This window comes from Pseudophryne corroboree, chromosome 2 (genome assembly GCF_028390025.1).
Source record: "Pseudophryne corroboree isolate aPseCor3 chromosome 2, aPseCor3.hap2, whole genome shotgun sequence".
NCBI classification, from domain to species: Eukaryota; Metazoa; Chordata; class Amphibia; order Anura; family Myobatrachidae; genus Pseudophryne; species Pseudophryne corroboree.
The window spans coordinates 856,470,735-856,495,341 of NC_086445.1; the positions used below are offsets into that span (position 1 = coordinate 856,470,735).

The window sequence follows — 24,607 nt, forward strand, 5'->3', positions numbered from 1 at the left end:
GGAGTAGTGCATGATTTCGGGGCCCTATGGCGCCTCAGAAATTTCATGACGGCAGCTGGCACACCTGTAGCGCATGCATCCCACATAAAAAGGCTTCTAACAGCGATACAAGAACCAGACAGAGTGGCTGTTATCAAGTGCAAAGCACACACTTACAACCAAGACCCAATATCACTTGGTAACAGCCGGGCAGATGAGGCTGCTAAATCTGCAGCAAGCACCCCCATACAAATGAACATCACATCACTGATGACATTCAACATAATCAACACACAAAAATTAATTGAAATGCAAAATTTGTGTTCTCTCCAGAAAAAGGCGGTCTGGAGGTCAAAGGGGTATGACCAGGAGTCCTCAGGACTCTGGACAGGTGGACACGGTAAGCCAGTGGCCCCCAGAACATATCTTCCAAGCTTAGCTGAGGCGGCACACGGTCTGACTCATCTGGGTAAAGAGGGTATGTGTAAGCTGGTGAGAGCCTACTGGTGTGCGCCAGGATTCTCTTCTCATGCGGGTAAGTGAGCAATTACATGTCTTACTTGCTTGAGGAAGAATATTGGAAATTCAATACCAACAGAGCCATCCCATATCCCTCCGACAGACGGCCCTTTTCAGGTAATACAAATTGATTTCATACAGTTACCACCCTGTAGGAATTTAAAATATGTGTTAGTCTGTATTGATGTATTTTCCAATTGGGTAGAAGCGTTCCCTGCTGATACAAATACGGCTACGTTCACTGCAAGAAAATTGTGCAGGAATTTGTGTGTAGATATGGAATCCCTAGAATAATTGAAAGCGATAGGGGTACCCATTTTACAGGTGAAGTCTTTCAGGTAATGTGCAAACTGATGGGAATTAATAGCAAGCTGCATACTTCGTACCGACCACAGGCGAGTGCGAAGGTGGAGAGAATGAACAGCACTATTAAGAACAAGCTGAGCAAAGTGATGGCTGAGACTGGATTGTTGTGGCCAGAAGCTTTGCCACTAGTATTGTACAGCATCAGAACCACTCCCAGGTCCCCCCTTAACCTATCACCCTTTGAGATTCTTTTTGGCTGACAACCTCATGTAACGATAGACCCCCAGGATGATTTGAAATGCAATAACGAAGTGACTGTAAAATATTTGGTTAGGATGAGCCAGCAGCTGAGGAATCAAAATAGAAATCTAAAGCTGGTGATTCCTGACCTACCGAACAGTAATTGTCATGACATTGAACCTGGGGATTATGTAATGATTCGAAATTTTCTACGCTCAGGTTGCCTCATTGACAGGTGGGAAGGACCGTACCAAGTTTTGCTAACCAGCACGACAGCATTAAAGGTTGCCGAAAGAGAGACTTGGGTCTACTCGTCCCACTGTAAGAAGGTCGCTGACGGAGAGAACCCATGACAAAGAGCAGAGTGTAGAGGACATCGTATCACTGGAGTGTCTGTTCCGGGAAGGTTGAGAGGCAGTACTGTTGAGACGGCACCTGAGCGCGGAAAACAACAAGACCAGAGGCGGTTGTCGCACCAGTTTTTTTATTTTCTCCATCCCCCACTACCCTCCTTCTCTCCTTCTCTTTCTCCCCCTTCTTGTTTCCCTTCTCTTCCCTTAACAAGATGGACTTACCCCAAGAGACTGCGTTTTGGGTTTTCCTGTTAATCCTGTTGTTGACCAGGACAGTCTGTTTCGGTGAGGGTCCCAGAGAGGTCGAGAAAGGATCTGGAATGGGTTCTGATGGCGAGGATGGATTTGTAGAATCTCAAGAGCAACACATCACTCGAGCAAAGGCGAGTATCAGAAAGCGATCTGGTAGTCAGGGAGCTCGGAGGCACTGTGAAGGGTTATTGTCTGAGGAAAATTGCATTTTTAGGAATTGTGAGAACATAGTCGAGGATGGGTGCATCCAGAGATGTCAGTCCAGCCTTAATATCAACATGGACCGTCATCCATTGAGTGATTACCACTCACTAGTGGGTAAGGTCTTAAACCAGACAGAATGCTGGGTGTGCTCACAAGTACCTCAAGGTCAGAGCAAGTCAGGATTAGTACCGTACCCTTTAGCAATAGATGAGGTACTCAAATTACTGGGTGGGAGACCGGTGGACAAGAAATTCAATATTTCTAGGCCCCCTAGTTTGAAGCTCCACCAGTATCATGTAGATAGATCCTTCTTATGTTTCAATATTTCCAATTACCGAAAACCGGGAAATTGGGAAGTGACGTGGAATAACCAGACAATGGCCTTTTTGCACAGAGCTGATAGGATACCCATAGACTCTGAACTTGTACGCCAAATAGCCAACAGTGGAAGGTATTTCCGGTATAGGTATACTCGAGGAAGCAAGACCATGTGGGTTGGAGAAGTATCACCAGGGTACTGTGCTCATATCATCCAGCCTGATACTTGTACTGAGCAGATGGGAGAACTAGGGATTGGGTTTTTCACTTGGAAAGTTTGTAATATGGTAATGTCATATTCTGTCCCCTATGTTCTCCCCGATGATGCCTATTTCATATGTGGGAGGAAGGCGTACAAGTGGCTTGCCCCGAGCTCAGAGGGATTGTGTTATGTTGGAAGAGTGTTGCCAGAGGTCATGACCATAACCCATGATAAGATGAAAGATGTTCACCGCAGTGCTCAGGCTCCTTACACTCATACTCACTATGAACACATCGTCAAGAGACACCTCATAGAGAGGACAGAGCACGTAGCCTCTGATTTGATCCACGAATCCCCCGGGATTCAATTCCTTCTCGCATTAGACATCACCCGTACTGCCAGTGGAATTATAAATTATAGGTATATCCATGCGCTAGCGAACTTGATAGATAATATCACTGAGATGTATGACGACACCTTCAGGTATACGGGAAGGGAGTTACAAGCTTACAAGATGGAACTGATCCAGCACAGGATGGTCCTTAATTATATCACAGCCGTGACGGGTGGGTACTGTGTCACTTTGGCAACTCAATATGGTGTGAAGTGCTGTACGTATATTACAAACAATACTGACAACCCCACGGAGATTATCGATCAAAAGATGGACGATATCTTGCAGTTGAAGTGGGAGTTCCGGAGGAGACAAAACCTTACCCTTTCGGCTGTGGGTAATGAGCTGACCGGCTGGGTCTCATGGTTGAACCCATGAAATTGGTTCTCAGGATTAGGAGAGTGGGCTCAAAATGTTATTATGAGTGTAGGGAAGTTTCTCCTTTGTATCCTGGGAGTCGTCATAATTATTGGCTTGATATTTAGGTGTGTTCGAATTCTGATGCGGTGCAAGCACGGCACAAATTTGATGAGTCTAAGGAGCGAGGGCATTGTTATAGCAGCAGATTTAATTTACGACCCATCCATAGAGACAGTGTTATGATAAGGATTGCAAATGAATTCCATTGCCTGTTTCTTTCACTCGTTTTTCCTTTGTCTCCTCCTCTGCCCAGATACACCCATCTGGAAAAGACATCAGTCCTACCCAAGAATGTTTATGTAACTGTTATGTGAATGTATTTTAGATATGTGTCTTATCTTCATCTCTACAACCTTCAGTTAATGACACACATAGTCGACAGGTGATATCCACATATACTAGCACTCACATATGTTCCCCCTCCATGTATCATCAACTAAATGTGCACCCCATTTGTTGGAACAAGAAGCCGAAAAGAGCTCGGTAGTGTTTGTCGGCCCACTTACAGACCCTTAATACGGGATAAGAAGGATTTAATGTATACTTCGCAATACCTCGAAGCTTATCTAAAACATATACGGCACGATGATACATGCCCCTCAGATATGGATTCATACATACATGCTTTTTACTATCCCACTAGGTCATACATTTCCCGCCTACAACTCTCCTCCGACCATCCAATCGTCTGTAGATATTGTATTGATATTTTTCTGTTTAGTGATTAGATAGTGGCAGTTATTGGTGACTGCCAAAGGGTGGACTGTCAAAGTCGAAAAATATTGCAGAACACACATCACGTACAAACTGCACACACATGCCCACTGCGCGTGCACTGGTTCTGCCGTGCGTGCACATATCCGCAATTTGCGTATGGTCGCTTCCGCGGTCCTGTGCATCGGCGTGTGGTAAGGGTATTTACGGCAGAGTTTGTGTACGCATGGAGAGCCATCAAAACACATTACATATTTAATCCAAATTGTGCACAATGTACACATAGTCTCCTTGCACCACATCAGAAAGTTATAGCTGTTTAAATGGTTGCAGAACAAAGGGATTCACCTTTACAGGATAATAGAGGACAGACTAAGGTTATAAGGTGGTATTTGGTATCCAGCTGTAGGGTATTTTAAGGGTAACATTCCGGTGTTGGTCTGCGGAAGATCGCATGTTCCTGCGGATAGTTATGTGCAGAAGCAGAATATAGATATTAACTGTATTTACTGTATATTATGTATGCGGCGGGAATCCAGAGGAGACCACCCACAAGAGCAGTTGAGAAAGACATTGCCTACCTTTTCAAATCAACCTATGACCTCTCCTGTACTGTAAAAGTGCATTCCTGTGTCCAATGGACAAAGGGATTACAGTATCAATTGTATTGCTTTTGGAAGAATTGTATAAATGAAGCCTGCTGCAGCCTGGCCACACACAAGACTCACAACGTTATCTATTTGATGACGGAGGACCGGACCGGGAAGCGCACGCAAATATACTCACGTATGTACATTGACTGTAGCCATTATTCTGTTATATTGTCTTGTATTGTAGTGTATAATTTGTATTGTAAACCCCCTTTCAGAAATAATCCACTATGGTGTCGGAACCCAGCGGTAAAATCACAATTGGTGTCGTGTCCTCATTGCCCTGCTAAGGTTTAAAGTGTATTATTATTGCATAGCATTTCTGTAGAAGGTTTAAAGTGTATCTCTGGGTGTGTATGCGCTGTGAGTACTTTGTACCGTCAGCGCGGCGTGTGTACGCAAAGTCCGTACACTGTACGGGACTCTGTAAGCTAATAGCGTAAAAGGTGCGTAGAGTGTGAATTAAGTATAGCGGCCGCAGCGGCTAAAGGTTTAAAGTGTATTTAAGGTATAGCTTTCATTCCTGTAAAGATAATCAGCTTTATCATGAGCCAGTGGGAAAGTTGCCTATGGCAACCAATCAGCTGCTACGTATAATTTTATAGAATGCATTTTATAAATGTTACCTCAACACTGAATGGTTGCCATGGGCAACTTATACACTGGCTCCCTTCTCCACACTTTTCACTGCTTCATGAATAGACCCCCAAATCCGTCCCTGCCCTCTTCCCTATCCCCCATTGAGGTAAAATGAGTGATGTTATAATGGTAATATGCTGTCCATCAGCACAACAGCTGCCAGTGCATGGAATTGAACTGATCACTATAGTTGCCACATGCCCACATATTTTGCTGTTCCTAAGTGACCTTAATTTGTGTAAAGTTTCTGCATTCATTTTGGGGATAAGCATTTTGGGCATTGTCTCAGTTGATGGAAAAATGTGACACACTTTATGCAACATAATGTATTACTTCATTTAGTGCAATAGGTACCACTGTGCTGCGGGGCAATAAGGGCCCCCCCTTACTGCCCCGCAGCACAGCGGTACCTGGTGGTTTGTGTCCATCCATTATAGCCAGAGGGTCCCCACTCTGGCCACCTGAGCATCAGTAAGGTCCGACACATGCAGTGTAGCTGCATCTGGTATTTCAGTTCCTCTGTAATAAAATGAATGCACAAACAAAACAGTACTGAATTTATGGCGTGTAGATATACACTGCGAGATCCTCCCCTTGATAGTCATGCTCTAATATCCATTCATTGTGTATAAATCTTTTTAGGTACAGATATTCTGTGTGTGACTGCAGCTGTATCTGCATATGAAATGCTGCGCTACAGTGTGAAAACAGTGTAACATAGCATTTCGCACACGGAATATAGGCATTCTGCATATCATTTTAATCAGCAGAGCCTGCTTGTGCGTCTTACTCATATAGCAATGCAAATAGAAGTCTCAGTTTCGGCAAAAAAAGATGCCAGACATTCAAAGAGTTGTACAGGACCTGTCGGCTTATTCATGCCAGGCATCTATCACTGAGTGGCATATTGAGGCAATATGTATGAGGACACATCTGTATATAATATACATGTGTGTATATATATATATATATATATATATATATATATATATTGATAAAGAAAGGGGACCCCTTGATGAAGTCTATTTGACGAAACGCGTTGGAAGACCTGTACTGACCTCATACCCAGATAAGGTATAACCATTTTAATATTTTTATTCTAGTCTTTTAACTCTAATTCTAAGTACTATGGCTCAGCTGTGTTTGTATGTATTGTCCCATTTTTTCTTAAATGTGTCTAATGTGATATACTTTGTTAATAAATTGTAATTATTTTTATATCAATTTGGTATACTACCTTATTGCAGACACCAGTGGTCGCTGTATATCCCTCATCCTTTATCAATTCCATTCATTCAGGGAAATTACCATCTCTGTTCTTTTTTTAGGGGAAGAGCTGATGCCTCTTAATATTGGGGAGTGTCTAATAATTTATAATTATATCATATACAACATATCTGATACGTTTGTTCCCATCACATGTGGTGCAATATCAATCCTTAGCCAGGCCTCTGTTGCAGGAGAGCACACCCCTAAACAAGGGCACCCTATCGTTGTATTCCCTGGTGGGCTCTTCATGCCCCAGTCTGACACTACTAGGTTTACATTTCCATAATCACAGCATTACAGGAGATGGTATCCTGTAGCTGCTGTAATATAAATGTTTGTGTAATATATATAATGGATGTTTGTGTTATAGGTGCTAGAATTTTATTTTAATATACCCCTAAGACACCCAACCAACTCTCCTCTTACCCCCCAAATGGTCACAGATTACACAGTGACCAGCCTTTTCCCCTAAAACCTCTTACTGTGCCATACTATGCCTTTAACTTTAGAGAATCCTGAATTTTACTGATCCTGGGTGTAAGTGCTCATTAAGACTTTAAAATCTAACTAATATAACTTTATCTAAGTTAACACGTGCACATTTTAAATACAGATATGGTTGAATTGGGGACACCACATATTGTATATTGTAAAAAGGGCATAATCTGGAAATTATATCTGACTGGTTCTAAAAATATGTGCGACATGAACCAAACTCTGTTAAAATGAAATTGTAACCTCAAGTGTCTTGTTTACAGCACAGTATGGTTTGTAGTTTGGATTGTATGTTTACTGGCTCAGAACATTATTTATTAAAAAAATGTTTAGTCCATTATACATTCTAGGCATCTTTTTCGTACAAGACATTCTGTGTGCTTCATTTTCCAGCAAAGAAAATACAGTGAAATTACCATATGAAGTAGCACAAGCTCAAGAGATCAACTCTATATTTGGACCAAAGGGGAGTACAAATGCTTATGATGTGATTCTTGACCTTCACAATACCACGGCACAAATGGGGGTTACTCTGATCCTTGAAGACTCTAGAGATGATTTTACCATGCAGATGCTTCATTATATTCAGGTAAAGGCTAGTGAAAGCTATTCAGCACCAAGATGTTTTATTATTAAAGGCAACTAACCGTTGATTGACTGTTCATTTTATACAGCAATTGCAAGGAACCATTCAAATTAATATAGGCAATGTAACTTATTGTATAACTAGCCTGATATGCATTTAACCTTCATTCAATATAATTAATTTACACAAAAAAAGAGAGGTATATATATATATATATATATATATATATATACACTGCTCAAAAAAATAAAGGGAACACTAAAATAACACATCCTAGATCTGAATGAATGAAATATTCTTATTAAATACTTTGTTCTTTACATAGTTGAATGTGCTGACAACAAAATCACACAAAATTATCAATGGAAATCAAATTTATTAACCCATGGAGGTCTGGATTTGGAGTCACCCTCAAAATTAAAGTGGAAAAACACACTACAGGCTAATCCAACTTTGATGTAATGTCCTTAAAACAAGTCAAAATGAGGTTCAGTAGTGTGTGTGGCCTCCATGTGCCTGTATGACCTCCCTACAATGCCTGGGCATGCTCCTGATGAGGTGGCAGATGGTCTCCTGAGGGATCTCCTCCCAGACCTGGACTAAAGCATCCGCCAACTCCTGGACAGTCTGTGGTGCAACGTAGCGTTGGTGGATGGAGCGAGACATGATGTCCCAGATGTGCTCAATTGGATTCAGGTCTGGGGAACGGGCGGGCCAGACCATAGCATCAATGCCTTCGCCTTGCAGGAACTGCTGACACACTCCAGCCACATGAGGTCTAGCATTGTCTTGCATTAGGAGGAACCCAGGGCCAACCGCACCAGCATACGGTCTCACAAGGGGTCTGAGGATCTCATCTCGGTACCTAGTGGCAGTCAGGCTACCTCTGGCGAGCACATGGAGGGCTGTGCGGCCCCCCAAAGAAATGCCACCCCACACCATTACTGACTCACTGCCAAACCGGTCATGCTGGAGGATGTTGCAGGCAGCAGAACGTTCTCCTTGGTGTCTCCAGACTCTGTCACGTGTCACATGTGCTCAGTGAGAACCTGCTTTTATCTGTGAAGAGCACAGGGCGCCAGTGGCGAATTTTCCAATCTTGGTGTTCTCTGCCAAAGGCCAAACGTCCTGCACGGTATTGGGCTGTAAGCACAACCCCCACCTGTGGACGTCGGGCCCTCATACCATCCTCATGGAGTCTGTTTCTGATCGTTTGAGTAGACACATGCACATTTGTGGCTTGCTGGAGGTCATTTTGCAGGGCTCTGGCAGTACTCCTCCTGTTCCTCCTTGCACAAAGGTGGAGGTGGCGGTCCTGCTGCTGGGTTGTTGCCCTGCTACGGCCTCCTCCACGTCTCCTGATGTACTGGCCTGTCTCCTGGTAGCGCCTCCATGCTCTGGACACTACGCTGACAGACACAGCAAACTTTCTTGCTACAGCTCGTATTGATGTGCCATCCTGGATGAGCTGCACTACCTGAGCCACTTGTGTGGGTTGTAGGGAGGTCATACAGGCACGTGGAGGCCACACACACACTACTGAGCCTCATTTTGACTTGTTTTAAGGACATTACATCAACGTTGGATTAGCCTGTAGTGTGTTTTCTCTATCGTCCTAGTGGATGCTGGGGTTCCTGAAAGGACCATGGGGAATAGCGGCTCCGCAGGAGACAGGGCACAAAAAGTAAAGCTTTTCCAGATCAGGTGGTGTGCACTGGCTCCTCCCCCTATGACCCTCCTCCAGACTCCAGTTAGATTTTTGTGCCCGGCCGAGAAGGGTGCAATCTAGGTGGCTCTCCTAAAGAGCTGCTTAGAAAAAGTTTAGCTAGGTTTTTTATTTTACAGTGATTCCTGCTGGCAACAGGATCACTGCAGCGAGGGACTGAGGGGAGAAGGAGTCAACTCACCTGCGTGCAGGATGGATTGGCTTCTTGGCTACTGGACATCAAGCTCCAGAGGGACGATCACAGGTACAGCCTGGATGGTCACCGGAGCCACGCCGCCGGCCCCCTTGCAGATGCTGAAGTCAGAAGAGGTCCAGAATCGGCGGCTGAAGACTCCTGCAGTCTTCTAAAGGTAGCGCACAGCACTGCAGCTGTGCGCCATTTTCCTCTCAGCACACTTCACACGGCAGTCACTGAGGGTGCAGGGCGCTGGGAGGGGGGCGCCCTGGGAGGCAAATGTAACCTATATAAAGGCTAAAAATACCTCACATATAGCCCCCAGAGGCTATATGGAGATATTTAACCCCTGCCTGATTTCTCTAAATAGCGGGAGACGAGCCCGCCAGAAAAGGGGCGGGGCCTATCTCCTCAGCACACGGCGCCATTTCCTCTCACAGCTCCGCTGGTCAGGACGGCTCCCAAGTCTCTCCCCTGCACTGCACTACAGAAACAGGGTAAAACAGAGAGGGGGGGCAAATTTATGGCGATATTTTGATATAACAAAGCAGCTATAAGGGAGCACTTATTATAAGGCTATCCCTGATATATATATATAGCGCTTTTGGTGTGTGCTGGCAAACTCTCCCTCTGTCTCCCCAAAGGGCTAGTGGGTCCTGTCTTCGTTAGGAGCATTCCCTGTGTGTCTGCTGTGTGTCGGTACGTGTGTGTCGACATGTATGAGGACGATATTGGTGTGGAGGCGGAGCAATTGCCAAATATGAGGATGTCACCCCCTAGGGAGTCGACACCAGAATGGATGCCTTTATTTATGGAACTACGGGATAGTGTCAACACGCTAAAGCAGTCGTTTGACGACATGAGACGGCCGGACAATCAATTAGTGCCTGTCCAGGCGACTCAAACACCGTCAGGGGCTGTGAAACGCCCTTTGCCTCAGTCGGTCGACACAGACCCAGACACAGGCGATGACTCCAGTGGTGACGGTGACGAATCAACCGTATTTTCCAGTAGGGCCACACGTTATATGATTTTGGCAATGAAGGAGGCGTTACATTTAGCTGATACTACAGGTACCACTAAACAGGGTATTATGTGGGGTGTGAAAAAACTACCTATAGTTTTTCCTGAATCAGAAGAACTAAATGACGTGTGTAATGAAACGTGGGTTGCCCCTGATAAAAAGCTGATAATTTCAAAGAAATTACTGGCATTATACCCTTTCCCGCCAGAGGTTAGGGAGCGCTGGGAAACACCTCCTAGGGTGGACAAGGCGCTAACACGCTTATCTAAACAAGTGGCGTTACCCTCTCCTGAGACGGCCGCACTTAAAGATCCATCAGATAGGAGGATGGAAAATATCCAAAAAAGTATATACACACATGCAGGTGTTATACTACGACCAGCTATAGCGACTGCCTGGATGTGCAGTGCTGGGGTAGTTTGGTCAGAGTCCCTGATTGAAAATATTGATACCCTGGACAGGGACAATATTTTACTGTCGTTAGAACAAATAAAGGATGCATTTCTTTATATGCGTGATGCACAGAGGGATATCTGCACACTGGCATCACGGGTAAGTGCTATGTCCATTTCGGCCAGAAGAGCTTTATGGACGCGACAGTGGACAGGCGATGCGGATTCAAAACGGCATATGGAAGTTTTGCAGTATAAAGGAGAGGAGTTATTTGGAGTCGGTCTATCAGATTTGGTGGCCACGGCTACAGCCGGGAAATCCACCTTTCTACCTCAAGTCACTCCCCAACAGAAAAAGGCACCGACCTTTCAACCGCAGCCCTTTCGTTCCTTTAAAAATAAGAGAGCAAAGGGCTATTCATATCTGCCACGAGGCAGAGGTCGAGGGAAGAGACAGCAACAGGCAGCTCCTTCCCAGGATCAGAAGCCCTCCCCGGCTTCTACAAAAGCCTCAGCATGACGCTGGGGCTTCTCAAGCGGACTCGGGGACGGTGGGGGGTCGTCTCAAAAATTACAGCGCGCAGTGGGCTCACTCGCAAGTAGATCCCTGGATCCTGCAGATAATATCTCAGGGGTACAGGTTGGAATTAGAGACAGATCCACCTCGCCGTTTCCTGAAGTCTGCTTTACCAACGTCCCCCTCCGAAAGGGAGACGGTTTTGGAAGCCATTCACAAGCTGTACTCTCAGCAGGTGATAGTCAAGGTACCTCTTCTGCAACAAGGGAAGGGGTATTATTCCACTCTTTTTGTGGTACCGAAGCCGGATGGCTCGGTAAGGCCTATTCTAAATCTGAAGTCCTTGAACCTGTACATAAAGAAGTTCAAGTTCAAGATGGAGTCACTCAGAGCAGTGATAGCGAACCTGGAAGAGGGGGACTTTATGGTATCCTTGGACATCAAGGATGCGTATCTCCACTTTCCAATTTACCCCTCACACCAGGGGTACCTCAGGTTCGTTGTACAAAACTGTCACTATCAGTTTCAGACGCTGCCGTTCGGATTGTCCACGGCACCTCGGGTCTTTACAAAGGTAATGGCCGAGATGATGATTCTTCTTCGAAGAAAAGGCGTATTAATTATCCCATACTTGGACGATCTCCTAATAAGGGCAAGGTCCAGAGAACAGCTAGAGATGGGATTAGCACTGTCTCAAGAAGTGCTAAAACAGCACGGGTGGATTCTGAATATTCCAAAATCCCAGTTAATGCCGACAACTCGTCTGCTGTTCCTAGGGATGATTCTGGACACGGTTCAGAAAAAGGTTTTTCTCCCGGAGGAAAAAGCCAAGGAGTTATCCGAGCTTGTCAGGAACCTCCTAAAACCAGGAAAGGTGTCTGTACATCAATGCACAAGAGTCCTGGGAAAAATGGTGGCTTCTTACGAAGCAATTCCATTCGGCAGATTCCACGCAAGAATTTTCCAAAGGGATCTGTTGGACAAATGGTCAGGGTCGCATCTTCAGATGCACCTACGGATAACCCTGTCTCCAAGGACAAGGGTGTCTCTTCTGTGGTGGTTGCAGAGTCCTCATCTATTGGAGGGCCGCAGATTCGGCATACAGGATTGGATCCTGGTGACCACGGACGCCAGCCTGAGAGGCTGGGGAGCAGTCACACAAGGAAGAAACTTCCAGGGAGTATGGACGAGCCTGGAAACGTCTCTTCACATAAACATTCTGGAACTAAGAGCAATATACAATGCTCTAAGCCAGGCAGAACCTCTGCTTCAAGGAAAACCGGTGTTGATCCAGTCGGACAACATCACGGCAGTCGCCCATGTGAACAGACAGGGCGGCACAAAAAGCAGGAGTGCAATGGCAGAAGCTGCAAGGATTCTTCGCTGGGCAGAGAATCATGTGATAGCACTGTCAGCAGTGTTCATCCCGGGAGTGGACAACTGGGAAGCAGACTTCCTCAGCAGACACGATCTTCACCCGGGAGAGTGGGGACTTCATCCAGAAGTCTTCCACATGCTGGTAACCCGTTGGGAAAGACCAATGGTGGACATGATGGCGTCTCGCCTCAACAAAAAACTGGACAGGTATTGCGCCAGGTCAAGAGATCCGCAGGCAATAGCTGTGGACGCGCTGGTAACGCCTTGGGTGTACCAGTCGGTGTATGTGTTTCCTCCTCTGCCTCTCATACCAAAAGTATTGAGAATTATACGGCAAAGAGGCGTGAGAACGATACTAGTGGTTCCGGATTGGCCAAGAAGGACTTGGTACCCGGAACTTCAAGAGATGATCACGGAAGATCCGTGGCCTCTACCTCTAAGGAGGGACTTGCTTCAGCAGGGTCCCTGTCTGTTTCAAGACTTACCGCGGCTGCGTTTGACGGCATGGCGGTTGAACGCCGGATCCTAAAGGAAAAAGGCATGCCGGAAGAAGTCATTCCTACTTTGATTAAAGCAAGGAAGGAAGTAACCGTGCAACATTATCACCGAATTTGGCGAAAATATGTTGCGTGGTGCGAAGATCGGAGTGCTCCGACGGAGGAATTTCAACTGGGTCGATTCCTACATTTCCTGCAATCAGGATTGTCTATGGGTCTCAAATTGGGATCTATTAAGGTTCAAATTTCGGCCCTGTCGATTTTTTTTTTCAAAAAGAATTGGCTTCAGTCCCTGAAGTCCAGACCTTTGTTAAGGGAGTGCTGCATATACAGCCTCCTGTGGTGCCTCCAGTGGCACCGTGGGATCTCAATGTGGTTTTGGAATTTCTAAAATCTCATTGGTTTGAACCACTAAAAAAGGTGGATTTGAAATATCTCACATGGAAAGTGACCATGCTTCTAGCCCTGGCTTCGGCCAGGAGAGTGTCAGAACTGGCAGCTTTATCTTACAAAAGCCCATATCTGATTTTCCATTCGGACAGGGCAGAACTGCGGACTCGTCCGCATTTTCTCCCTAAGGTGGTGTCAGCATTTCATCTGAACCAGCCTATTGTAGTGCCTGCGGCTACAAGTGACTTGGAGGACTCCAAGTTACTGGACGTTGTCAGAGCATTAAAAATATATATTGCAAGGACAGCTGGAGTCAGAAAATCTGACTCGTTGTTTATATTGTATGCACCCAACAAGATGGGTGCTCCTGCGTCTAAGCAGACGATTGCTCGTTGGATCTGTAGCACAATCCAACTTGCACATTCTGTGGCAGGCCTGCCACAGCCTAAATCTGTAAAGGCCCACTCCACAAGGAAGGTGGGCTCATCTTGGGCGGCTGCCCGAGGGGTCGCGGCATTACAACTCTGCCGAGCAGCTACGTGGTCAGGGGAGAACACGTTTGTAAAATTTTACAAATTTGATACTCTGGCTAAGGAGGACCTGGAGTTCTCTCATTCGGTGCTGCAAAGTCATCCGCACTCTCCCGCCCGTTTGGGAGCTTTGGTATAATCCCCATGGTCCTTTCAGGAACCCCAGCATCCACTAGGACGATAGAGAAAATAAGATTTTACTTACCGATAAATCTATTTCTCGGAGTCCGTAGTGGATGCTGGGCGCCCATCCCAAGTGCGGATTATCTGCAATAATTGTACATAGTTATTGTTAACTAATTCGGGTTATTGTTGAAGGAAGCCATCTTTCAGAGGCTCCGCTGTTATCATACTGTTAACTGGGTTTAGATCACAAGTTGTACGGTGTGATTGGTGTGGCTGGTATGAGTCTTACCCGGGATTCAAAATCCTCCCTTATTGTGTACGCTCGTCCGGGCACAGTACCTAACTGGAGTCTGGAGGAGGGTCATAGGGGGAGGAGCCAGTGCACACCACCTGATCTGGAAAAGCTTTACTTTTTGTGCCCTGTCTCCTGCGGAGCCGCTATTCCCCATGGTCCTTTCAGGAACCCCAGCATCCACTACGGACTCCGAGAAATAGATTTATCGGTAAGTAAAATCTTATTTTTCCACTTTAATTTTGAGGGTGACTCCAAATCCAGACCTCCATGGGTTAATAAATTTGATTTCCATTGATAATTTTTGTGTGATTTTGTTGTCAGCACATTCAACTATGTAAAGAGCAAAGTATGTAATAAGAATATTTCATTCATTCAGATCTAGGATGTGTTATTTTAGTGTTCCCTTTATTTTTTTGAGCAGTGGATATATATATATATATATATATATATATATACAGTGGTCGAAGTGTAAATTTTGAATTGGGGGTATGGAAAAGCGTGCGCTCCAGAAAAGGGGGCATGGTCACCCAAAAAGGGGCGTGTCCATTGTAGTAGAACCCCTTATACTATCTAGTACTGTGCCCCATTCACCTTATAGCACACGGTACGAGCTGAAATTCACATTATAGCACACGGTACAAGCCGAAATTCACATTATAGCACACGGTACGAGCCGAAATTCACATTATAGCACACTGAATGAGCTGAAATTCACATTATAGCACACTGAATGAGCCAAAATTCACATTATAGCACACTGAATGAGCCGTAATTTACATTATAGCACACACTGAATGAGCCGAAATTCACATTATAGCACACTGAATGAGCCGTAATTCACATTATAGCACACTGAATGAGCCGAAATTCACATTATAGCACACTGAATGAGCCGAAACTCACATTATACCACACTGAATGAGCCGAAATTCACATTATAGCACACTGAATGAGCCGTAATTCACATTATAGCACACTGAATGAGCCGAAATTCACATTATAGCACACTGAATGAGCCGAAACTCACATTATACCACACTGAATGAGCCGAAATTCACATTATAGCACACTGAATGAGCCGAAATTCACATTATAGCACACACTGAATGAGCCGAAATTCACATTATAGCACACTGAATGAGTTGAAATTGTGACAGCAGGGACAGCCAGAGTGACAGCAGGGGCAGGGAGAGAGAGAGTGATGACAGGGAGAGAGAGAGAGTGACGACAGTGACAGCAGGGAGAGAAAGAGTGATGAGCATGACAGCAGGGAGAGAGAGAGTGACGACAGTGACAGCTGGGAGAGAGAGAGTGACAGTAGGGACAGGGACAGTAACGACAAGGAGAGAGGGTGACAGCAGGGGAACATTACCTGACCTTGGTCGGCGGAGGCACCCATGGACAGCGCCAGTGATCAGGAGGCCTTTGGTGCAGTGAGGTCCCTCTGACCGCCACTTGTTGCAAGTGAGCGGCTGGCGGCGGTGAGTGGCGGGCAGCTGGTGGCTGGCGACGGTGAGCGGCTGGTGGCTGGCGGCTTTGAGCGGTGGGCAGCTGGCGGCGGTGAGCGGCTGTGAGCTAGTACAGCTCTCTACACAGCCGCCGGCCGCCGAGCTGGGACACACACTTTTTCAATTCCAAATCAGTGGAAGAAGTGGCACTTCGACCACTGTGTGTGTGTGTGTATGTATATATATATATATATATATATATACAGTATAATATATATATAAAATATGTATACACTGATTTTAACACAATCTTGGGAATGTCATTGATATTTTATGATTGTATTGAGTTGTTTAATAAACGTTTATATGTGCTTTTTTTAAAATAAATTCTGTATACTACAGCATTTTGATGATCTGTTAGTACTTTGGCTGATGTGTGCAGCGCCACCCACTACCTTTTTGTCTAGATATTGGTGTTAGAGTGCTATTATGTAAGCTACATTAGAACTTTCCGCATTATATATACTATCTTCTCAGACAATAATTTTACATAGATATCTATGTAATGTTATATTCATATCTATGATTCAAGAGTTATAAAGTATAAGACTTGTATTAATTTCTGTTCCTTGTTATACCATAGAAATCCATGGCTCCAGTGCCTTGTTCTGTGCTACTAATTGAACACCCTGGAGTAAAATATGCCACCACTCGCTCTATAGCAAGACATCCTGTTGGTAAGTTACAAAGTTACTTTCCCTATGTATTAATTCACTAAAGGTGCGTACACTCTGGCCGATATATCGACCGCGCCATTAAACAACCGATATATCAGGTCTGTCGGTCAGTGTGTACGAGCGATATGTCTGTGAATACTGTTGTTCACAGACACATCGCGCTGGCCCTGCAGCACAGCCGACGGCCAATATATCTAATGATATATTGGCGTATTGTGCTGTGTGTACGGATGGTCAGGCGCCGGCAATGATTGACAGCACAACAGGGCAGGTGCATATAAATGCCCGCCCTGTTTGTGACGTTGGTCCCAGCGGATCAGGCAGTGTGTATGCACAACATACCGCCCGGTATGTCTGTAGTTATAGCTGCAGATCCATTGATCTACAGATATATCTACAAGTGTGTACACAGCACAAGATGTGAAAAAGGTGGTCCCATTTGAAGTAGCACACTTCTCTGACCTTGCAACAATTAGTTAAAATGTAACTGTTATTAGTATGTAAATTATTATAAACAAATGAAATAGATGGGGAGTGTTACTATACCATGGAAATAAAAGATAGGGAAGATAGAAAATATCATACTAAACATACTTAAATGCTGTACTGCATGTTGTCAGTAATGCCTGTATATGTAAAGGGTGTGGATCATTAGGTCAACTACTATTGGTCGACAGTGACTAGGTCAATACCTGAAATAGGTCGACATGGTCATTAGGTCAACATGAACAAGGTCAACATGGAAAAAGGTTGACATGAGTTTAAAAAAAAATGTTGGCGTCAATTTCTTCGTAAAGTGACCGGGAACCCCAATTAGTGCACCGTGTCCCCTTTGGGCAAGGTGCCTCGCTCCGCCACCGCTGCGCTCGACACAGGTTACCGTTCCCAATTGTAGTCCACGTGGATCGTAAATTATTATTATTTTTTAAAATGTGAAAAACTCATGTCGACCCTTTTCCATGTCGACCTATAGGCCTTGTCGACCCAATGCATGTCGACCAATAGTGGTTGACCTAATGACTGTCGTCCTAAGTGTGGTCGACCTAGAGACCGGATACCATATTGGCGAGATTGTTTAATGCTTTTATTATCACAGTACACAAGGTGTTGGTATTTATGTAGTTCATGCGAGTATTATGCCCCAAGTAGTGAAAGGAAAACCTCAATCCTCACTATGAATTATGCATAGTGTCCCCTCTTTAGCATAGAGGGGTATAAACTGTATATTATTGTGTTTGTACAGACAGATGTTATAGATTGACCTTTAATTATAAATATAGTACTGTAGATAAATCAGTAGTATCAATTATTATTTAAGATGAGTCCTCCTGTGTGTATGGGCTATGATAATGCTCTATATCGTAAGCAGAGGCGTAACTAGGGTTTTCGGAGCCCAGGGCAAGATGGAAAATGGCGCCCCCCCCCTCCCCAGAAAAAAAAACATATAAAAAGAATCATGTGCGCGTGCCGAAAAAATGGGCGTGGCCACACACCAGAAGGGGTGTGGCCACGCTCCAGAAGGGGTGTGGCCACTGAAAATGGCCCACAGTGCCAGTTACATTGCCCCACAGTGCCAGTTACATTGCCCCACAGTGCCGGATACATTGCCCCACAGTGCCGGATACATTGCCCCACAGTGCCAGTTACATTGCCCCACAGTGCCGGTTACATTGCCCCACAGTGCCGGATACATTGCCCCACTCAGTGCCAGTTACATTGCCCCACAGTGCCAGTTACATTGCCCCACAGTGCCAGTTACATTGCCCACAGTGCCAGTTACATTGCCCCACAGTGCCAGATACATGCCCCACAGTGCCAGATACATGCCCCACTCAGTGCCAGATACATGCCCCACAGTGCCACTTACATTGCCCCACAGTGCCGGATACAATGCCCCACAGTGCCGGATACATGCCCCACAGTGCCAGATACATTGCCCCACAGTGCCAGTTAAATGCCCCACAGTGCCAGGCCCCACTCAGTGCCAGTTACATGCCCCACAGTGCCAGGCCCCACTCAGTGCCAGTTACATGCCCCATTTGGTGCCAGTTACATGCCCCACAGTGCCAGATACATTGCCCCACAGTGCCAGATATATGCCCCACAGTGCCAGGCCCCACTCAGTGCCAGTTACATGCCCCATTCAGTGCCAGTTACATGCCCCACAGTGCCAGATACATTGCCCCACAGTGCCAGATATATGCCCCACAGTCCCAGGCCCCACTCAGTGCCAGTTACATGCCCCATTTGGTGCCAGTTACATGCCCCACAGTGCCAGATACATTGCCCCACAGTGCCAGATATATGCCCCACAGTGCCAGGCCCCACTCAGTGCCAGTTACATGCCCCATTTGGTGCCAGTTACATGCCCCACAGTGCCAGATACATTGCCCCACAGTGCCAGATATATGCCCCACAGTGCCAGGCCCCACTCAGTGCCAGTTACATGCCCCATTTGGTGCCAGTTACATGCCCCACAGTGCCAGATACATTGCCCCACAGTGCCAGTTACATGCCCCACAGTGCCAGTTACATTGCCCCACAGACAGTGCCAGATACATGCCCCACAGTGCCAGGCCCCACTTGGTGCCAGATACATGCCACCCCGTGCCGCCGGACCCCCCCCCCCCTGCCGCCCCCCCCCCCCCCGTCACTTACCGGCCGGTGGCTTCTTGTTCTATGTGAGGGGAGGAGAGTGCAGCGCAGCGCCTCTCCTTCACCTCACCGCTCCAGGTCTCCGGACAGGAGCCGGTCCACAAGCTCTGATTGGCTAGCGCCGGAGACCGGACACAGCAGCTAGTGCTGGCAGCGGCGGTGACGGGAGGGAGAGATGCTGCGCTCTCCTCCCCTCACATTTAGGGTTGACAGGGGCGAGTGGGGCATGATGCCCTGGACGCCGGCGGCGCCCCCCTCTCCTGGGCCTGCCAAGGCGCCCAGGGCACGTGCCCCACTCGCCCTACCCTAGATACGCCTCTAATCGTAAGCCTTTTAGGTCTCACTGTGACTCGGCAGTGGGCTAATGCACATCAGTTCTCCTGGCCTGTATCAACCTTATGATAAACTTACAATCAAGATACTAGGTTATTGCTTATTGGGGGTAATTCCAAGTTGATCGCAGCAGGAAATTCTTTAGCAGTTGGGCAAAACCATGTGCACTGCAGGTGAGGCAGATATAACATTTGCAGAGAGAGTTAGATTTGGGTGGGTTATTTTGTTTCTGTGCAGGGTAAATACTGGCTGCTTTACTTTTACACTTCAATTTAGATTGCAGATTTAACTCACCACACCCAAATCTATCTCCCCCTGCACATGTTATATCTGCCTCCCCTGCAGTGCACATGGTTTTTCCCAACTGCTAACAAAGTTCCTGCTGCGATCAACTCAGAATTACCCCCATTGTTTTATAAAAATATACACTTTTTCATGCATTTACCTACAGTACATGCATTGGCGTTTCTATAATGGGTGCAATGTGTGCGGTGAACACGGGCCCCTGGGTCCAGGGGGGTGGGGTGGGGGGTCCACGCCACACACCCTGCACTCATATTGTAATACTTACCTTTCCGGAGTCCAGCCTCAGGCACTGCAGTCGCAGCATAAATTGTAGCCAAGATGACCACCACGCATGCGCAGTAGTCAAGTTGGTCTCCGGAACATGGCAGGCACCATGTTTCCGGAGACCTACACATGCGCAGTAGACTCCAAGCACAATGTCAGAGACTACTGCGCTGTACAGAGGAGGGGTCCCACCCGGAGGTGCACACGGGCCACCTACTCTGTTAAAACGCCCCTGCCTACATGTCTATGGGCCTCTGTAGTCTTCTTGAAACAAATATAACAAGACTTGTACTTTTCGTCAGGACACACATGCAGGTCAGGGAATAGTAGTGAAGAGCGGGTTCGGTTTCTCGGAAACCGAACCCCCCCGAACTTCACCTTTTTTACACGGGTCCGAGCCATACTCGGATTCTCCCGTATGGCTCGGTTAACCCGAGCGCGCCCGAACGTCATCATCCCGCTGTCGGATTCTCGCGAGATTCGGATTCTATATAAGCAGCCGTGCGTCGCCGCCATTTTCACTCGTGCATTGGAAATGTTAGGAAGAGGACGTGGCTGGCGTCCTCTCCGTTTATTCATTGTTGAGTTGATGCAAATATTTGTGCTTGCTTATATCATTGTGGGGACTGGGGAGCAGCTTTATATTAATATAGGAGGAGTACAGTGCAGAGTTTTGCTGATCAGTGACCACCAGTTTTATCCGTTCTCTGCCTGAAAAAAAACGCTCCTTATCTGTGCTCAGTGTGCTGCATATATCTGTGCTCACAATGCTTAATTGTGGGGACTGGGGAGCAGCTGTATTATATAGCAGGAGTACAGTGCAGAGTTTTGCTGACAGTGACCACCAGTATACGTTGTCTGCCTGAAAAACACTCCATATCTGTGCTCAGTGTGCTGCTTTATTGTGGGGACTAGGGACCACCAGTATAATATTATATAGGAGGAGTACTGTGCAGAGTTTTGCTGACCAGTGACCACCAGTATATAATATATAGCATTACGGTACAGTAGGCCACTGCTGTACCTACCTCTGTGTCGTCAAGTATACTATCCATCTAGATTCTATACCTGTGGTGCATTTCAGTTGTGCAGTTTGCTGACACAGTGACCACCAGTATATATAGCAGTACGGTACGGAAGGCCACTGCTGTACCTACCTCTGTGTCGTCAAGTATACTATCCATCTAGATTCTATACCTGTGGTGCATTTCAGTTGTGCAGTATGCTGACACAGTGACCACCAGTATATATAGCAGTATGGTACGGAAGGCCACTGCTGTACCTACCTATGTGTCGTCAAGTATACTATCCATCTACATTCTATACCTGTGGTGCATTTTAGTTGTGCAGTTTGCTGACACAGTGACCACCAGTATATATGGCAGTACGGTACGCCACTGCTGTACCTACCTCTGTGTCGTCAAGTATACTATCCATCTAGATTCTATACCTGTGGTGCATTTCAGTTGTGCAGTTTGCTGACACAGTGACCACCAGTATATATAGCAGTACGGTACTGAAGGCCACTGCTGTACCTACCTCTGTGTCGTCAAGTATACTATCCATCTACATTCTATACCTGTGGTGCATTTCAATTGTGCAGTTTGCTGACACAGTGACCACCAGTATATATAGCAGTACGGTACGGTAGGCCACTGCTGTATCTACCTCTGTGTCGTCAAGTATACTATCCATCTGCATTCTATACCTGTGGTGCATTTTAGTTTTGCAGTTTGCTGACACAGTGACCACCAGTATATATAGCAGTACGGTACAGAAAGGCCACTGCTGTACCTACCTCTGTGTCGTCAAGTATACTATCCATCTACATTCTATACCTGTGGTGCATTTAAGTTGTGCAGTTTGCTGACACAGTGACCACCAGTATATATAGCAGTACGGTACGGAAGGCCACTGCTGTACCTACCTCTGTGTCGTCAAGTATACTATCCATCTACATTCTATACCTGTGGTGCATTTTAGTTGTGCAGTTTGCTGACACAGTGACCACCAGTATATATAGCAGTACAGTACGGAAGGCCACTACTGTACCTACCTCTGTGTCATCAAGTATACTATCCATCTAGATTCTATACCTGTGGTGCATTTCAGTTGTGCAGTTTGCTGACACAGTGACCACCAGTATATATAGCAGTACGGTACGGAAGGCCACTGCTGTACCTACCTCTGTGTCGTCAAGTATACTATCCATCTACATTCTATACCTGTGGTGCATTTTAGTTTTGCAGTTTGCTGACACAGTGACCACCAGTATATATAGCAGTATGGTACGGAAGGCCACTGCTGTACCTACCTCTGTGTCGTCAAGTATACTATCCATCTACATTCTATACCTGTGGTGCATTTAAGTTGTGCAGTTTGCTGACACAGTGACCACCAGTATATATAGCAGTACGGTACGGAAGGCCACTGCTGTACCTACCTCTGTGTCGTCAAGTATACTATCCATCTGCATTCTATACCTGTGGTGCATTTCAGTTGTGCAGTTTGCTGACACAGTGACCACCAGTATATATAGCAGTACGGTACGGAAGGTCACTGCTGTACCTACCTCTGTGTCGTCAAGTATACTATCCATCTACATTCTATACCTGTGGTGCATATTAGTTGTGCAGTTTGCTGACACAGTGACCACCAGTATATATAGCAGTACAGTACGGAAGGCCACTGCTGTACCTACCTCTGTGTCATCAAGTATACTATCCATCTAGATTCTATACCTGTGGTGCATTTCAGTTGTGCAGTTTGCTGACACAGTGACCACCAGTATATATAGCAGTACGGTACTGAAGGCCACTGCTGTACCTACCTCTGTGTCGTCAAGTATACTATCCATCTACATTCTATACCTGTGGTGCATTTCAGTTGTGCAGTTTGCTGACACAGTGACCACCAGTATATATAGCAGTACGGTACGGAAGGCCACTGCTGTACCTACCTCTGTGTCGTCAAGTATACTATCCATCTGCATTCTATACCTGTGGTGCATTTTAGTTTTGCAGTTTGCTGACACAGTGACCACCAGTATATATAGCAGTACGGTACGGAAGGCCACTGCTGTACCTACCTCTGTGTCATCAAGTATACTATCCATCTAGATTCTATACCTGTGGTGCATTTCAGTTGTGCAGTTTGCTGTCACAGTGACCACCAGTATATATAGCAGTACGGTACAGAAGGCCACTGCTGTACCTACCTCTGTGTCGTCAAGTATACTATCCATCTGCATTCTATACCTGTGGTACATTTCAGTTGTGCAGTTTGCTGACACAGTGACCACCAGTATATATAGCAGTACGGTACGGAAGGCCACTGCTGTACCTACCTCTGTGTCGTCAAGTTTACTATCCATCTACATTCTATACCTGTGGTGCATTTCAGTTGTGCAGTTTGCTGACACGGTGACCACCAGTATATATAGCAGTACGGTACGGAATGCCACTTCTGTACCTACCTCTGTGTAGTCAAGTATACTATCCATCTGCATTCTATACCTGTGGTACATTTTAGTTTTGCAGTTTGCTGACACAGTGACCACCAGTATATATAGCAGTAAGGTACGGAAGGCCACTGCTGTACCTACCTCTGTGTCGTCAAGTATACTATCCATCTAGATTCTATACCTGTGGTGCATTTCAGTTGTGCAGTTTGCTGACACAGTGACCACCAGTATATATAGCAGTACGGTATGGAAGGCCACTGCTGTACCTACCTCTGTGTCGTCAAGTATACTATCCATCTAGATTCTATACCTGTGGTGCATTTCAGTTGTGCAGTTTGCTGACACAGTGACCACCAGTATATATAGCAGTACGGTACGGAAGGCCACTGGTGTACATACCTCTGTGTCGTCAAGTATACTATCCATCTACATTCTATACCTGTGGTGCATTTCAGTTGTGCAGTTTGCTGACACAGTGACCACCAGTATATATAGCAGTACGGTACGGAAGGCCATTGCTGTACCTGCCTCTGTGTCTTCAAGTATACTGTCCTTCTACATTCTATACCTGTGGTGCATTTCATTTGTGCGCAGTATATATAGTAGTAGGCCATTGCTATTGATACAAGCATATAATTCCACACATTAAAAAATGGAGAACAAAAATGTGGAGGGTAAAATAGGGAAAGATCAAGATCCACTTCCACCTCGTGCTGAAGCTGCTGCCACTAGTCATGGCCAAGACGATGAAATGCCATCAACGTCGTCTGCCAAGGCCGATGCCCAATGTCATAGTAGAGAGCATTTTAAAT

At 46.0% G+C, this 24,607-nt stretch overlaps 1 protein-coding gene across 2 annotated transcripts in view; it reads left to right on the forward strand.

Moving 5' to 3' along the window:
- ASPA (aspartoacylase) overlaps positions 1 to 24,607 on the forward strand; it is a 75,080-nt gene that overhangs the window by 13,396 nt on the left and 37,077 nt on the right. For both annotated transcript variants that reach the window (XM_063955819.1, XM_063955818.1), the window contains exons 3-4: positions 7,348 to 7,543; positions 16,681 to 16,774. In XM_063955819.1, coding sequence (XP_063811889.1) covers positions 7,348 to 7,543; positions 16,681 to 16,774 — 290 coding nt within the window. The remainder of the gene's footprint in view (positions 1 to 7,347; positions 7,544 to 16,680; positions 16,775 to 24,607) is intronic.